The sequence below is a fragment of the Gymnogyps californianus genome, chromosome 11 (assembly GCF_018139145.2).
Source record: "Gymnogyps californianus isolate 813 chromosome 11, ASM1813914v2, whole genome shotgun sequence".
NCBI lineage: Eukaryota > Metazoa > Chordata > Aves > Accipitriformes > Cathartidae > Gymnogyps > Gymnogyps californianus.
Window position 1 is genome coordinate 2,482,073 of NC_059481.1, and position 16,164 is coordinate 2,498,236.

The following is a 16,164-nucleotide window of genomic DNA, read 5'->3' on the forward strand; positions in this document are numbered from 1 at the left end:
CAGGCGAGCCAAGTGCAGTCCCGTGCATTATTGATGGAGCAGCTAATGGCACACTTCCCACTGGCTCTTTGATGAAAAATTGATGGCATGGGACGAGGTAGCGAGGGGCTCCATCGACTTACACCGGCCCCTTTGTTCCTTAACAAACACCAAAGGAGAGGTGGACGCGGAATGCCGCAGCGGGTGGGAGGCACAAGAGCCTCTGTGGGTACCCTGAAAGGGGGACGGGACTGGGGGACCAGTTGGGGCAGAGCATCCCTTGCCTTGAAATGCTATAAATTCCATCTCGGGATGAAAGTGGGGTTTGATCAGCGAATTATTCAGCAAATTATTCTCTGCTCAGGATCAGGCCAAACCCCAAGGCAGAGCTGAAGCCTGATGCCGCCCAGCATCTCCAAGACGTGGGTCCTCAGAAGTTAATTGAGTGTTTGAAACATCAGAGGAGCGTGCTGGGAGGGGAAAGCGTTTCCATGCCCGCATCCAAGGCATGGAAATGAGGTGCTGTCACTGCCAGAGCCACCTGGCCGCGCTGGGACCCGGCGGTGGCTGCCACCGAGTCACCTCCTTGGGTCTGCGCTGCTGGGAGCAGGAGATAAGGCAACAGCGGCTGAAACTGGGCTGGGGATGGGGAGGGAGGGCTGGGGGCAACGAGGGGCTGGTGTCTCAAAGGGAGTGCTTGCAGGCAGGCAGCACTGCGGGCAGGCGCTGCCTGCTGGCCCCGATGGCTTTGGAAGCGGCAATGCGACGTGCAATGGTCGAAGGGATGCTGAAGGGGAAGAGATGCGGGTGCCCGGGGCAAGGAGCAGCAGAGCCAGCTGCCTGCACCTGCCTGCACCCGGAATGCACCCATCTGGGTGCAGCCGGGTGATTTTAGGCGCTGAGCTGCTGCAGGGAGGAGTTGCTAAGAGAAGAGTTGTGTTGTAGCAACAGCCATCGGCGTGCCAGGCTGCCGGGAGCTCCCGTGCCACCTAAATCCCTTTGCCAGCAGAAAGGGCCTGGGAAAAAACAGCTTTTCCTCATGCTACAACCCGCCGGCATCGCCGTAAGTCCACCGGCTGGCAGCTGGGGTGGCGGTGCGGGGACGGGATGTTTGCCCGGGGGTGGCAGAGCCGCTGGGGAGTTTGTTTGCGGCGGGCAGAGCCTGGCAACCCACCGACGGGCAGGGCTGGCTGCCGGGAGCGGGGTGCCGGGGGGACCGGGGCACCCCAGGAGCAGGGATGATGCTGTACTACAGACCCTTCTCCTCCACTGTGAGTGCCGGGGGGGTGGTGGGTGGGGATGGGGATGTCACCCTGTCGCTGGTGTCACCAACGGGAGCTGAGGACCCAGAGGTCCCTGTTATAGGGACAGCACCCGGTTGGGGTTGCTTTCGATCGTAGCCAAATTTCCTCCCAAGGGTGCATGGCTTAACGGTCCAGCCCTGAGATGATGCTCAAAGCCAGGCATTCCTAAGTGTCCCCATCCTCAGGAGAAGGTCTTCCAGCCCTGTGGCCACACCGTGTTGCATCCAGGCCCCAAAAGGAGATGCTTGAAGCATCGCAGCCAGCGATGCCAGAGGTTTTTGGGGCAGAGCTGGATCCTGACCCCAAAGCAACGATAGCAAAGGTGTTTTGCTCCGGGTGAAAGCCAGGAGAGCTGCTCCCGGCTGTGGGGAAGGGGCTGAAGGAGCTTGCTGCTCCTCTCGGAGGGCTTTCCCCAGCCTGCTCCTCATTCTCACCCTCTGCTCTGATGTCTCCTGCCAGCTCCACCGAGACGATGTGTCCCTCCCAGCGGCTGATGCCGTGGCCAGCATCCTGCCCAGAAAGCAGCCGTTCCCGCACGGGACGGGAGCGCCGTCGGAGGAGCAGAGGTACGGGGGCCACACCGGCTTTGCAGCTCCCTCTTGGCTGCTGCTTCTCATCCTCCTCGGGGCGGTTTCCTCCTTCCTCCATTCTCCCCACGTTTTCCCCAGCAGCTTCTCCTCGTGCCCCATCGCTGCCGATCTTCCACCTCATCTCCTCCGGGCTCCCACCTTTCCTGCACCCCCATCCCCACCAGCACGTGCCTTGCCCCCGGCACCCCAAACAGTCTCCTGTCTCCTACGGAGCGTTCCTCGGCCAAGGCTTTGCCAGTGTTTCACTCCGGCAGGAGCAGCTGGCCATGGGTGTCCCCCCGGTCTCTGCTCCACAGGTCCCAGGAGATCATCGGGGACCACCAGGAGCCGGTGAGTGCCAGGGAGATGGGGGGAACGGGGGGCAGTGGGGGCACCGGGGGGGACAGCAGCGTCCCCGAGGTGGGTCCTGGCTCCCATGGGGACCGAAGCCAGGCTTCTGTCAGCTCTACGCTGCCAGTGAGTGAAGGTCTGGGGTGGGCAGCCCTCGAGTTTGGCTGGAGGGGGCTTTATCCTGGGCATGAACCGAGTCCTGGATGAAACAGCTCTCGGGCAGATGGGGAGGAAGGAGCCGAGCCTCCGGCTGCACCTGCCCCCCCTTTCCCTCCCCTTCCCCAAGGCTGCGTGATGCTGCTGCACCCCCTCCCCGTGCCCCGGCCCCCCCCTGCGGGCCGCTGGCCAAGGCCATCCCCAAGGCTGGGAGCGGGGGGCCAGGGGAGCTGGAGGCACGTGGCTCCCTCCGGCCAAGGTCCCCGCTGCCGGGATCCTTTCTGCAGCCCAGCGTGGCAGGGAGGGATTCAGGAGGGTCAGCCTGAGAAGATGCAAACCCTCAGGGAATTACTGCCTCCCAGCATCACCTGGGAAGGCATCCCCCGGGAAGGCATCCCCCGGCCATACGGGAGCTAAAAAACCCCCAGGCTCATCTGTATAAAACATTCATCCTTCCGTTATTCTTCACCACCTCCCTTCTTTTAAAGACCTGCAAAGCCTCGTAAGGCTCAGAGCTTGAGGTTGACCCCCAGCTCCAACACTGCTCCACCCCATGTCCTTGGGAGAGTTGTTTTTCCCCCAAGGGGGTGGTAGGAAGAGGTGGGGAAAGGGGGGGGGGTGTCTGTTGGGTGGAGGGAGAGGTTTGGAGGGACAGGAGAGAAGGATGGATGGTTGGAGAAGAGAAAGATGTGTGGTTGGAGAATAGAAGGATGGATGGCTAGAGAAGAGAAGGATGTGTGGTTGGAGAAGGATGGATGGAGAAGAGAAGGATGGAGGATGGATGGATGGATGGATGGATGGGAAAGAGAAGGACAGATGGTTGCAAGAGGAGGGGAAAAACTGGATGTTTCTTAGCTCCTCCATGGTGGGTCTGATCCTCAAGACAAATATCCTCAGCTGAGCTCTTGGTGTCGGGAGAAGCCCTGGCTGGCAGCAGGGTGCCAGCAGCTCTGCTCTGGGCTTGCAGGAGGCGAGCAGCTACCGCCTGGCGCTGAAGCGGATGGCCGGGGACCTCCTGTCCCTGCGCCAGCACGTCACCAGCCTGGAGGTGGAGAACAGGCACCTGCGGCACAGCCTGGCCTCGCAGGAGGAGCTGGGCCACGCTCTGCTCGCCGACGTGGACCTGGACGTCATGACCCGGGAGGAGCTGCTGGACAGGCTGGGTGCGTGATGGGGAAGGGGGAGGTGGAAACTGGGGGGACCCCTCTGCCTGGCACAGCGGAGGGGACCGCGCTGTCCCCTGGCCGGGTGACGAGGACGTGGCATGGGCTGTTGCAGCCACCCTTAAGCGCAAGCTGGTGGCCGGCACGGCGGAGATGAGGAGGCTGAAGGACCGCGTCCAACGGCTGCAGAACGAGCTGATCCGGGTATGGACATGGGCAGGAGCAGGCAGGGGCTGCCCAAGGGATGGGGTGGGAGTGGAGGAGCAGGGGGGCAGCAGGAAGAGCATCACGACACCCCCATAGCCAAGCAAGTGCCTGAGAGCCCCAGGACCCCCACCATGAGGCTCTCCTAGCCCTACAAGCGATGCCCCAAGGCTTGAGGCTTGGCACAGAGGTCCCTGGGGGTTTTTCCCCTTCCTCCCCCCAGAAAAATGACCAGGAGAAGGACCTGGTGCTGCTCCAGCAAGCCCACCGGCAGCAGCAAGCCATGCTGAGGAGGTGCCAGGAGAAGGTGGCCAAGACGAAGGGCTTAGAGGAGATGGTGCGGCAGCAGGAGAAGGTGAGTTGGAGGGCACGAAGTTGGGGTGAGAAGGGCAGGTTGGGGGGCACGAGGCTTTTTGGAGAAGATGGGACCCTCTGGCCTGTTCCATCCCTCCATGAGCACTACCCAGTGCCAGGACCATGGCAGCTGGGGAGATGTGATGGTCACCACAGCTTGGCATTGAGCTGGGGACAGCTCTGCTCTCTTCCGCAGGTGATCGAGGCGATGGAGCGGGTGCTGCAGGAGAAGCTCGGCAGGGCGGGCAGGAGCACTGAGAAGCCAGCGGGTGGGTGCAAGCGGGGACAGGGACCCTTGGGGGACCCATACACAGCTGCTGGGCTCCGCTGGTGGCCGTCCCCTTCTGATGGTTTGCACCATGGGATGTTCTGCGGTGGGGGATCGGAGGAGGTCCTGAGCCCCCTGTTACTCGTCCCTGGGCATGGGGGAGGTGGGAGCTTGCTCCTAGCCCCCATCTCTGCACGGGGGGGTGTAGGACACGTCCCAGTGGCCCCCCCACCCCATCCCACAGGCGAAGCCCTCTCCGGGGAGGTGTACGCCGCGCTGCTGGCCGAGAACCACAGGCTGCGGGAGGAGCTGGCGAGGCCCCCCCATCCCTTACCCCCCATCGCCCCGCGGCCCCCAGCCTTGCCGGTGAGACCAGGGAGGGGGGCGCAGGGCTGGTACGGGGGGCAGAGCTGTGGCACCCCAGAAAGCAAAGCCGGAGGGTAACCGGGCACGCCGGGGGCATCACCCAGGCGGCATCTCCGGCTCCGTGGGGTGACAGCCACCCCCGTGGCTTGCTCCCCCCATGAGCAGGGGGTGGGAAAGGGGGGGTAATCCGGCATTGCCTTTCCCCACTCCTGCTTGTCTCGTGGCCCACAGGGTGCTTTTGGGGGTGCGGAGAAGCTGTCCTTGCTGGCCAGGCTGGAGGAGGCACAAGCCCACGGGCGGGTGCTGGAGAGGCAGGTGGGCGTCACCCTCCCGCACCCCACTTGATGGCGTGGGGTGTTGGGCCAGGGTGGGGGGGCACTTCTGGCCCCCACACCTTGGAGAAAGCCAGCCTGGTTTGGGTCTGTCCCAGCTGGAGGAGGCGGCGAGGAGGTGGGGACGGGAGAAGCAGGAGCTCGGCACTCGTCTGCTGGAGCGGGAGCATGGCTTCCCCCACGCCCCCGCCACGGTGAGCACCCGGGGGGGGACCAGGGCCACCCTGCGCAGGGGCTGGCAGCTGGCATTTGCTGCCAGGGGGAAGGAGGGGGACTCAGAGCCACCCCTCTGCACCCAGGCAGCTGCGGTGGGGGGGATAGCGGGGGTCTCCATGCCCACTCCCACATCAGGGGGGATTTGCCTCAGTTTCCCTGCAGGACCCTGGGCAAGGTGGGAGGGTGGTCCCTACGTTTGCAGGACACACACACCCCCCAGCATCCCAGGATGCCCCCCAGGGTCACACAATCCCCTGCCATCAACCCCAGACCCCCTTATCGCAGCCCTTTCATCCACAGCCAATGCTCCCAAGGGGAATGAGGAGGGGGGGATGGATTTATAGCTCCCTGAGACCTTTTCCCTTTTCCCACCAGAACCTGCCAGCCATCTCCACAGCCCCCCTGAGAAGACCCCAGCCCCTGGCCCCCCTGCCCTAGCCCGTGCCCGGAGGGAGAGACGGAGAAACCCAACGCTGGCAAAAAGGAGCCGGTGCTTTTTCGCATGATGAAATTACAGAGCAAATTCAAGGCGAAGCAAAACATTAGAGGGTGTCGGAGGAGCGTGGCCGCGGTCCCCAGTGTGGTCCCTGGGGACCCCCGAGCAGCTGGAGGGGTGCAGCAGCACCCACTCACCCCGCACTCCCTTGGGGGTGACAGGGGTGGCAGCGGGGCTGGGGTTGCTCCGGTTTATCTCCCCCGTGGCGTAAGCGCAGCCTTGAGCGGGCTGGAGCGAAGGCAGGGATGCGCCAAGCCAAGGCTGTGGCCATGAAAGCATCCCAGCCGTCCCCCAAATCACATCCCCAGGCCGGAATCTGGCTGTAAGGAGCTGAAAGCGCCTGCCGGGCTGTCGGGGATGTCCCCCAAACCAGGACCAGCTGGGTGTCACCCAGGATCGGGCTCCTCACGCCTGGGACTCGAGCGGGCGTAAGGTCAAGTAAATGGGTTTATCCGGGATCAGGATGAGATCGAACTTGGTCCCGACTTCCACCGCTCTCATGGTTTCGATCTTGAAGTTCTCTAGGATCTGGGATGGAGGAGAAAAGAGCGGATGGAAAATGCTGGAGGTACCAACACCCATGTGCCACCTCCCCCGTCCCTTCCAGCGCCAAGTCCCCGGTGTCCCCAGCAGCAGGATGCTCACCTGCATGAGGAAGAGCTGCATCTCCAGCTCGGCAATCCGGCGCCCCAGGCACTGGCGGGGTCCGAAACCGAAACTCAGCCCCTTGAAGTGCTTGGGGCCGGCTGCCAGCCAGCGCTGGGGGCTGAACTGCTCCGGCTTGGGGAAGACCTCAGGATCCCGGCCCATGGCGTAGAGACCGACCTGCACCAGTGTCTGCGGGGAAGGATCAGCCCCTCAGGGGTCTGGGCTACCCGCACGGCTTCGCCAGTGCTTGGGGTGCAGGAAGGGGCTGCAGGGATGGGACCCAGCCCCAGATGAGCCCCACGGCTGCTTCCCCCATGTCACCCACCCGTGCTCCAGGTCCCACCTCCACTCAGAGCCCCATGCGAAGCGGTGGGGGTGAGGAGGGACCCGGCGGCCGTGCTCACCTTGGGGGGGATGAGATAGTCCTGGAGGATGACCTCTTGCGTGGTGTACCTCTGCAGGGTCACCGCCACGGGGTGCAGCCTGGGGGGGGACAGGTCCCACACATCTGATTTTGGGGACAGCCTGGCCCACCCGCGTCCCACCTCGACGCACGACATCCCAGCGGTGCCAGCAATTTGGGGAGGGAAGGGGCTGGGGGGTTTTGCAGCAGGGGCTCCTCCTCACCTGAGCGTCTCCTTGATGGCGGCTTTGAGCAGCCGGATGGTTTTCAGCATCTTCACCCTGTCCCCCGCTGCCTCCCGCTTGGCAGCCAGGACCTCTGCCCGCAGCTGCTCCTGGATCCCCGGGGACCGCGCCAGCTCGAACATGGCCCACTGCAGCGTCATGGAGGTCTGGAGCGGGGCAGGGGAGCGAGGCTCGACACCAGCCAGGCCCTTCTCCCTGCCCAACAACCCTGCCCGCTCCTTACCGTGTCCACCCCACCCGCCATCATCTCGGTGACGCTGGCCTTGATGTCATCCAAGGGCAGCTTGTCCTGCATGATGAGGCTGCAGAGGATGCCCATGTACTCCTTGGCGCTCTTGCGTTGCAGCCGCAGGTCCCGGTAGACGTTTTGTATGCATTTGTCCGCTGAGGAGACATGGAGACACGGCGTGGCCTTCCTCCCCCAGGGCCGTGGTGGAGGAGGAAGGCACCAGATGTGGCACCTTAGGACATCGCTGCCCCATGCTGGTGGCTTTTCCATGGGAGCTGCCCCTACGGCGGCTTGGGACTGCGTTCCCTGCTGCAGGACCCAGCAGTGGCTGGGTGGGCACAGAGGGTGGGGGGTGAGGGTGCCCCAGGGAGGGACACCCTGCAGGAGGGTTGTCCCAGGTGCCAAAAGCTCTCTGAGGCCACAAGCCCCTCTGGGAGAGCTGCTCCCCTCAACGTGATGCCCATCATCTGCCCTTCATCGCTCCTGGATGGTTCCCCGCTGCTCCATCCCACAAGCTCCAGATGTGGAAAGCCTTCCTGGCCTTGGTGGCCCTGTGCTGGGTGGTTGGACCCAGGAGAAGGTCTCCACTCCAGTGAGATAAGTCTGCACAATGGAGCCAAGTCCTCAAAGGGGCCTTGGGTGACACAGGGAGGTGCGGGCAGGAGGAGCACTCACCCTGGGAGAAGATGGCATCCCAGGCCTCCACGTGGTCCCGCCACGTCTTGGTGTTGAGGTGTCGGAGGAGGGTGGGCGGCAGGTAGAGCATGGGCGAGGTGGTGTGGAACATCAGGGTCACGGCGTCGATGAAGCGCTGCGCCTCGGGGTCCACGAAGTCCTGCAGCAGCCCCAGCCGCTCCCCGTACAGCACGTGGCACACGGCTGCAAGCACAGCACCTGTAAGGGGACCTGGCCAGGGGGGACCCCGTCCCCGTCCCCTCCACCCTCCCATGGCCAGCTCCAGCCTTTCCATGGCTACGGTGACCTGGCTTGCCCTCCTGCTCGCTCCAAGCATCATGGGGCCATGAAGGCATCCCTTGTTGGGTAGGGTTGGCTACAGGTTGATGACCGGCAGATGATAAAACAGTGTTTTATCAGCAGTGTTGAGTTGTTCTCTACTTGTGTGGAGAGAGGACATCCCTCTAGACCCTACAGCTTTGGGGGAGAAGTTTGTTTGCCCATCCCTGAGGATGAAGCTGGGGGAAACACAGCGTGTTGCCCATCTCGGGCACCCTGCAAAGGGGTGTTTCGGGGGGGACATGTCTTCCAGAGACACATGCCCCTGACACTCACACTCCAGGGCGAAGCGGAAGAGCTCGTGGGTGAAGTCGGCCGTCCAGCGCTCCCGGCCACTCTTCTCCACCTGGGCTCGTGCCCGCCGGATGAAGTCCTCGCCCACCTCGCTCAGCAGAGGCACGAAACCCTCCACCACCTGCGGCGACAGCACCTCCTTGTTCAGCATCAGGCGGTCCGAGCGCCAGGCCTCCCCCGTCCTGCGGGACACCAAAGTGGGGGGGTCAGAGGCATCCCCCGCCATCCACCCCCTCCCCTGTAGGATGCCAACCCCCAAAGCACGGGGCCAGCCAACGTCCCCATCACCCTCCTGATGCTCCAGCTTCTCACCACCCCGTGTGCCGGGGCTGTTGTAATAGGACCTGGGAGCCCCATTTTGAGGGGACCCCCCCCGGCCCCCTGACTCACTTGAGGAGCACGCCGTAGGGCTTGTTGCGGTAGTCACGGTAAGCCACCCAAGGGGGCACGCTGAAGCGCTCTGGCAGCGTCCCCTCCGCCTGGAAGAGGGTGGCTGCGTCCCGGGGACTGATGATGTTCACGCTCTCATAGACACCCAGCTTCTCCCTGCCGGGGTGAGGAGGGGGGTCAGCCCCGCACCCTGACACCCACCCGCATCCCCCTGCAGCCCTTCGTCTCCCCAGATCAACCACCCTCCCCCTCGCACCCCCAAATCAACCACCCTCCCCCTCGCACCCATCGAAATCCTGCCTGCAGGTCCCATCCCAGGGGATGCAGCGGCTCAGCACCAGGCAGGGTCAGGCCCCCAGGGCTCAGGCAGGCACAGTGGGGGGTTCTGGACCTGGACACCCCTTCCCATCCCCTTTTCCCCCCCAACCGTCCCCTCTGCCTGGGGATTGTCAGCTCCAGACCCCATGGAGATCACGGGGGGCAGAGTCCCTCTCCAGCCCTGCCGCCCCCTCCTCCCGACATCCCACATCCGCAAGGCATGAGGAGGTCTCGCCTCTTGCCCCTCACCGTTGCGTCAAGCCTGGCCGCTGCACGGCAAGCTGGGCTGCTCCGGCAGCTCAGCCACCTATTTACCCGCCTCTCACCCGGAGCAGGGCTGGGAATAGCAGCAGAATCCCAGACTGGAAGGGCTGCCGGAGCCGGGAGGCAGGGAAGGATGCTGGGGCCAGACGCTGCCTCACCTGTAAATGGGCCCGAACTGCTGGAACTTGCGAGCCATGATGTGATGGACGTTGTGCAAGCCGCCCTCCTGCCAGAAGCGGTAGAGGTTGAGCCAGCCGGCTCGCCAGTCACCAGGCAGTTGGTTGAAGGGTCGAGGAGTTGGTGGGATGGGGGTGGCAGCCCCCCCAGCCCGGCGGCATCCCCCGGCTCGGGCAGGGGGACATCCCCGCAAGGCGCCTGGCTTGGGCGCAGCCCGGGCGAGCATGGGAGCGGGCGGAGGGAGAGGGAGGCGAGGGTGGCCTCGCTCTTATCCCCCGGCTGGCCTCGCTCAAGGCGAGATGCTCTCGCCCGCCTCCCGATGAGTCACGGCCGCCCCAGGGACGGGGACAGGCGCAGGGCGTTTCGCCCCGGCAAGAAGAAGGGAGACATTGGGGCACGGAGCAGGCAAAAGGGGTTTGCAGAGCATCATCCCCTCCCAGCCTTGCCGTAAGGGGGTTTGCCAGGTGATGCACAGATCTTGAGCGGCATGGGGTGACAAGGGGTGACGCTGGCAGGTGGCCCGTGCCACCCCCACAAAAGCGGGTGCTGTTGCAGGCGCCGAAAATGAAAACCCAGCTGCCAAGGGGAGAAATTTTTCGTCTGCAAAATAAATGATAAAAATGGTCTAGGGGACAAAAGAGCGTGGGTCAGACTTAATAAAGCTCAGGCCTGATGGGTCACCGCAGGAGGGGACAGCCTTGGGGACTGCCTGGCCATTGCTGGGGGTGTCTCACCTCTGCTCTCCCCAGGGCAGAGGGTGCTGGGGGTCGCAGGTCCCCCCCCTTCCTGGGCTCCCCTGCCCCAGAGCATCGGCTGCCATTTAGTGCAAGAACCCCAAACACCCCCTGCTGCAGGAGGGAGAGGCTTTTTGGGGTGTCATGGCCCCCGCCGAGCCAAGGGCAAAGGCTCCAGCCCCCGAGCTTGGTGGCAGACAAGGCCCCTTGTTCCCAGGCCCAGTAACACCCACTGGCAACCAGTTAGCAATGGGGGGGTGGGAGAGAGAATGGGGAGGAGGTCACCGGGGGGTCCCCGGGCCTTTCTGGGGCATCCCTTTGGGGTGTCCCTGGAGTTGGTCTTGAGGATCCCTGGGGTGTCCCTGGGGTCTCTGGGGTGTCCCTGGAGAGGGGGGGGAGGATTCCAGGCAGGTCCCTGGGGGACGACATCCCACGGCCTTGAGGAGGAAGAGGAGGAGCAGCTCCAGGAGGGCTCTGCTGGGCTTCTTCTGGTTTTAAACCTTAGGTTTTAGTTTAACCCGGGAGCTGGGAGGAGGAACGAGGCAGCGGGGGATGCCTGCGGCCCACGATGCTGAGCCGGGCTCCCCGGCGGCTGCGAGAACGGCGGCGGGCACCGGGGGGCGCGCCTGCCCCGTCTGCTGCCACCGGCGCCGGGGACAGCCGCCGGTCTGTGTGTGTCCCCCCCCCCACCGCCCGTCCCCGGCACGTCCCCTGCCAGGCACCGGCTCTGTCCCCTCCTGCCCCATCGTCCCTGTCCCCTCCCGGGGCACTGGGTCTGTCCCCTCCTGTCCCAGCCACCCTTGGCTTGTCCCAGCTGCCGCCATCTCTATGGAGATGCCCACCCTGGGTGAGTGCTCGCCGGCTTGGTGTGCGCCCCGGAGCAGCCCCACACCCCGGGGACATGGTGGCACGGTGCCACCCCACTGTCCTTCACCCCTGCGCTGTCACTGTCCTGGGTGGGACCTGCTGCCTCCCCTCTGGCCGCGGGAACGGGGTCAGTCCGGAGCAGTTTGGCCACCTCGGTGCTCGTAAAAACACGGGCGTGGGCCCAAGGGACGCGGAGGGACACGCGGCCACGCGGCTGAGCTCTGCCCTCGCGCGGGGCTGGGTGGCCCTGTTGGCCACCAGCTCCAGCCCCAAGAGGGGACAGCCACCCATCACACTCAGTGTCACCTCTGCACCCCCTCTTTCCACCCTCTCCCCAAAGCATGGGGAGCCAGCTCATGGCCTCCATCACCCCGTGCCTGTCCCCCGCATCTCCTAGGGGTCCCACGCACACCCTCCGCGGGGGCCCTGCCCGCCTCCTTCCGTACCCCCCACCCCGGGAGGTCTCCAAATTTTCGGGGCACCTCCCCAGCAGTGTTGCCACCCCTGCAGCGTGAAGGAAATGTGACAGTTTGTCCCCCCCTCCGACAGCCCCCGAGCACGCCGCTCGCAGAGGAAACCACCGGCTGCTGCGGTGGGCACAGGAACCCGTGCGGTTGGGGGGGCTCTGACGGAAAGCGGAGGGGGGCAAGAAACAAGTCGAGGAGGTGCTTAGAATCCCACAGCATCACTCTTTCCCCAGCCAGCAGAAATCGCAGCGGGGACGGGGCTCTGACCGCTTGTGCTGATGGCTTCAGCCGTGATGAGCAAAGCGGGAGGCACGTGGATGGGAGGAGGCGTTTCCCCTGCCTCCGCAGGCAGCAGCTCGCCCACGAAGCCCGCGTGACTCAGGCATATCTCCTACTATTTTTGGATGAGCCGAAACAAAGAGTCTCTCCCCTCCCCGTGCCACCCATGCCGGGGACAAGGAGGGTCCCTCCAGCAGGGTTTCCTCCTACTGAGAGGTGGCATCCGGGGGTGTTGCGCTCTCGCTTTCCACCTGTGGGGCTTTCCCGGCGAGTATCACCTCCCGAGCAAGCGGGGTGACTAACCGCCTGGCCCCTTCACACCTTTCCACTGGTAAGTCACACCTCTGAGAGGCTGCTGAGAAACCCCCTCGGCTTTCTGCTCCGCGGCAGGAAACCTCACTGAGCCAGTGCCGCAGCCCCAGCCCCAGCCCCAGCAAAAGCCCAACCTCCCTGGAAAATCCCCCTCCTCAAAATCCCTCGGACACTTGGGGCTGGGAATGCCAAAACTGCAGCGATTTAGCAGAGGGAAGGTGTTTTGGTGGAGCAGCTCATCCTTTCTGCATCTCTGCCCCCCAGAGCCGCTGGGAATCCACCAGGATGGGGCTGACTTCAGCCAGGGTGATGCTGGAAGCGGATCTGTTTTGGGGGGGAGAATAAAGGGACTGCATCACATCGCTGGGATGGAGAGCGGAGCGGAGCAGGCGTGAAATCGGTGGCTGGAAGAAGGACATGGAGCTGACTGCATAGCTTTCTTACCTTAAAAATACAGCCTGCGTCCTTACATGGACCCTTGCTGCTCGGCTCCCCGCTGCTCGCACCCATCCCTTGGGAAGGACAGTGTTCTTCATGTATTTTCCAACAGGGTCTTTTCTTTTCTGCAGTGATTTCATCCTGGGGTCTTCCCTGCTCTCCGCCTGAGCCAACCCATTCATTGCAAGCTTTCAGCTCCTGCCCACGAGCAGGTGGTTGGGAAAATTTCAGTAGTAAAACTTCTGCCTAGAAACCCCCTGTGATTCAGTCTGGGGCTGGAGGGGAGGGGGAAAAACTCATTTTCATACTACTACATTGAAAAAGAGAAAACTTTTCAGCTGCCTACAGACCGTAGCCATGATCAAGCAGTTCTTGCTGGAGGGTTTCCCCCAGGAGCAGAGAGAAGGGGATGACTTGGCACGTGTTGGGCAGCATCCCTGAGGCACTCGGGGCTGAGCGCGTGATGCTCGAGGAGCTGCCAGGGGCACCCAGAGCAGCTCCGTCGGGAGGACGGACCCAGCCAGGACAAGCTTTAATCTGAAACAGGGGCAATTCTAGCTTGTTTTTATTGTCCTGCTCCATTAAACTGAATCTCCTCTTACTAATTTATTGCATGCGGTCCCAGACCTAAAAATTGCCGGGCTGATGCCTGGTTTTTGGGGTCTCCGTCGAGCTGGGATGGGATGTCTCACCCTGATGGGACGCATCCTTTGGCCACGATCGCCCCTGGGAGATCTCGGGGTGGAAATTCATGGCTGGAGGGGGAAAAGCATTTGTGCGTGCAGCTGCGGGGAGGAGGAGCGCGGCCGCGTGGGAGGAAGACACAGTGGTTTATCCCGTGTTTAACTTCCTCCAACATCTCCCGGGTCATCTCATTTCTAGTAAGCGGCTGGATTTCCCACTCGCATTGCTCGTCACGGCCGGCCCTGACCCACCTCAGTGGCATAGCATCACTCATGCCGTGTCCCTCCATGCCCCAGCGTGGACCACGGGCAAAAGAAGCCGAGAGCCATGCACGGACAGACAGACACCTGCCTAAGGCTAGTTAAATCCCGAGATCCTCAGGGAAAAGGGGGAAATAGCCGCAGGGCAGCAAACACCCCTTGCAAACAGAGCTGCCACGTCACCGACAGGAAAAACGGGTCGGACGAAGAGGAGCGAGGGGTGAAGGCAGCCGGGAGCGAGCGAGCGGGGTGGGTGGCATGGTTTCAGGCACCTGATCCAGACACATGAGCTGTTTATGGCTCCCTTTTGCCAGCCTGTCCCAGGGGAAGCGGGCGGTGACACCGGCTGCGTCAGGCGGGATGGGCAGGACACCCATGGGTGAGCTGGCCCCGGGGGTGACGGCACATGGGAGTGCTGCTGGGCCGGCTCCAGCTCTAACTGCGGCTCGGATGTGGCCGGGAAGGACAGAGTGTGCTGGACGGGCCGAGCCCAAGATAAGATGCAAGATAAGAAAAACACGGGGAGAGGGCTCAGGCTGGTCTTCTCCGGGGGACGGGGAGGATGGAAGGTGTTGCCATGACGCGGCAGCACCTCTCACTCCCTGGGATCCCAGCTCTCGTGAAACCAGGGGTGGCCATCGAGGCATCCCAATTCTAGGCTCCAGCCGGCTCCTTCCGGGGATGCTCTGTATCCCCATCCCACCAGGAAAAGCTGCCCAGGGGGATGCTATGGCTGGAGACAGCATCTCGGATGAGCCTACAGTCAGCACGTACCCTGGGTGCCTTGCATGGAGCAAGCAGGCAGCTACTGTGGGATTTCTCACCAGCTCTTGCATCCGATTCAGACGGATACAGGATTTCCTGGGTCTATTGTCCTGCCCAGCAAACTCTCCTCCCAGAGCAGCCTCCAAGGCTGCCGGCGAGGCTGGAGGCACAAACAGCCCCCAAAAAAGGTGCTGGGAAAAAATCAAACGCTCTTAAGGCTTTTGTTTCAGGCATGCGGCCATCCCCGCCTCCGCCTGTGCCGGAGGAAGCCCAGAGAAGCTGCTGCAGTACCTGACCTTCCTGTGCGTGCAGCTCCCATCGAAACAAGGCTCTCAAAATAACTCACTCGAACAATGTGGCCATAGTCGGGGTGAAAGCGGCGACGCCTCGGCTTTCCCCTCCCCACGCACAGCTTTTCCCGCCAGCAGCCCCAAAGCCCACAATAAACCCCAGCGTACGTGTTTGCCCACGGCTTTCGGCTCATTGTATTTACAGGAAACAGCCGGCAGCCAGGGAAAATGCGGCCCAGAATAAAACACAGCCCAAAATGTTCGGTCTTTGCTGCTTTTCTCAGGAAATTTAGCAAAAGGTTCCATTTTTTGTCCTGGCTGTCCCCAGGGAGTGGGGACGGGGACCCGCTTGCAAAGGCTGGGCTGGGGAAGGACCACTTTGTGGGTCTGTGGGGTCTCTATGTTACCCAGGGACCTGGGGCTGTCCCTCTGGCACTCGGTCCCATGCTCTCAGCCTGCTTCTTGGGCAAGAAAACGGGAGCCCGGGCAATCAAAATGGCCTTATCGCAGGCCTGCGCCCCGCACAGCCCCAGCCCATTGCTTCCAACCCGCTCCCGGGGGTTTCGGCATCGCCTTCACGCGCTGCTCCCAGCCCGCCCGCTCGCCTCTTCCCAGGGCACCGCGAAACGCTTCAGTGTCCGGGGTTTTAAGTGAGGGTTTTTAGAGCTTTGGTAATCCAACGCTTGGCAGCGATAGAGCTGGAAATGCAAACATCTTGGCAGCCGCATACAGCACCTGAGCGATAACGCCCGGGTGCTGGGTTTCTTTCCCTTCCCGTCCTGGGCGAGCTCCCCACCTCCTCCCACCACGCAAGGGGGGCTGCCAGAAATCACACTTCTTGTTTTAGCTCCGCTGAAACCCGCCTGCCTTTCGGGCTCAGTTCTCCTTCTTTACGTCAAGATGCCGCTGCCGCATATGCTGCCGGCGCCAGCGGGAAGTTTTCTGCCAAACCCAGCGCTAAGAAAGAAATAAGGCAGGGGAGGCTTTCGCTTTCAGCTGCCAAACCCTCCCCCCCCTGCAGATCGGGGAACCTGCAAAACATCCTGCAAATCCTGGGTTGGGACCTCTAGCGCAGGTCCCAAGGGCCATCCCGGTGCCCTTGGCTGGTCCCCCATCGCCTCCGATGCTTTGCAAAAGGAGCTCGTCGGTGCATCGCTGCAAACCGGGGCTGGAGCTCGGGGGGCTCCTACCCAACCGCCAACGCCTAAATATTTTCTGATGCTACCTGCAGGAACAGGTCCAGCAGCAAGCACTAAGAGCAGCGCACCTGAAAGGCAGCTGGGCACGGGTTTAGATAAAGCCGCAACCCTTTGAAAGCCCTGCAAAAG

The 16,164-nt window shown here is 63.0% G+C and overlaps 2 protein-coding genes across 2 annotated transcripts in view; one reads left to right on the top strand and one right to left on the bottom strand.

The window, feature by feature from the left end:
• Positions 1-5,700, top strand: part of CCDC33 (coiled-coil domain containing 33) — a 44,893-nt gene extending 39,193 nt beyond the window's left edge. The window contains exons 14-23 of the mRNA XM_050903489.1: positions 1,743-1,849; positions 2,170-2,346; positions 3,335-3,522; positions 3,638-3,726; positions 3,950-4,081; positions 4,277-4,349; positions 4,593-4,714; positions 4,946-5,029; positions 5,145-5,240; positions 5,638-5,700. Coding sequence (XP_050759446.1) covers positions 1,743-1,849; positions 2,170-2,346; positions 3,335-3,522; positions 3,638-3,726; positions 3,950-4,081; positions 4,277-4,349; positions 4,593-4,714; positions 4,946-5,029; positions 5,145-5,240; positions 5,638-5,700 — 1,131 coding nt within the window. The remainder of the gene's footprint in view (positions 1-1,742; positions 1,850-2,169; positions 2,347-3,334; positions 3,523-3,637; positions 3,727-3,949; positions 4,082-4,276; positions 4,350-4,592; positions 4,715-4,945; positions 5,030-5,144; positions 5,241-5,637) is intronic.
• A 44-nt stretch (positions 5,701-5,744) lies between these two features.
• Positions 5,745-9,966, bottom strand: LOC127020662 (cholesterol side-chain cleavage enzyme, mitochondrial). The gene is made up of 9 exons (XM_050903424.1): positions 9,722-9,966; positions 8,982-9,137; positions 8,574-8,773; positions 7,959-8,162; positions 7,278-7,438; positions 7,034-7,200; positions 6,811-6,889; positions 6,404-6,595; positions 5,745-6,286 (listed from the first exon to the last, which is right to left on the bottom strand). Exons 1-9 carry the CDS (start codon positions 9,964-9,966, stop codon positions 6,164-6,166), a joined length of 1,527 nt encoding a protein of 508 aa, XP_050759381.1. The 3' UTR covers positions 5,745-6,163.
• Between the last annotated feature and the right edge of the window lie 6,198 nt (positions 9,967-16,164).

Excerpts from the sequence above, each read along its gene's own strand:
- LOC127020662 (XM_050903424.1), bottom strand. The coding sequence starts at position 9,966 with ATGCTCGCCCGGGCTGCGCCCAAGCCAGGCGCCTTGCGGGGATGTCCC. Across the intron at positions 9,138-9,721 it reads CAGTTCGGGCCCATTTACAG|GGAGAAGCTGGGTGTCTATG; the intron begins GTGAGGCAGCGT and ends TCACCCCGGCAG. Across the intron at positions 8,774-8,981 it reads CCCTACGGCGTGCTCCTCAA|GACGGGGGAGGCCTGGCGCT; the intron begins GTGAGTCAGGGG and ends GGTGTCCCGCAG.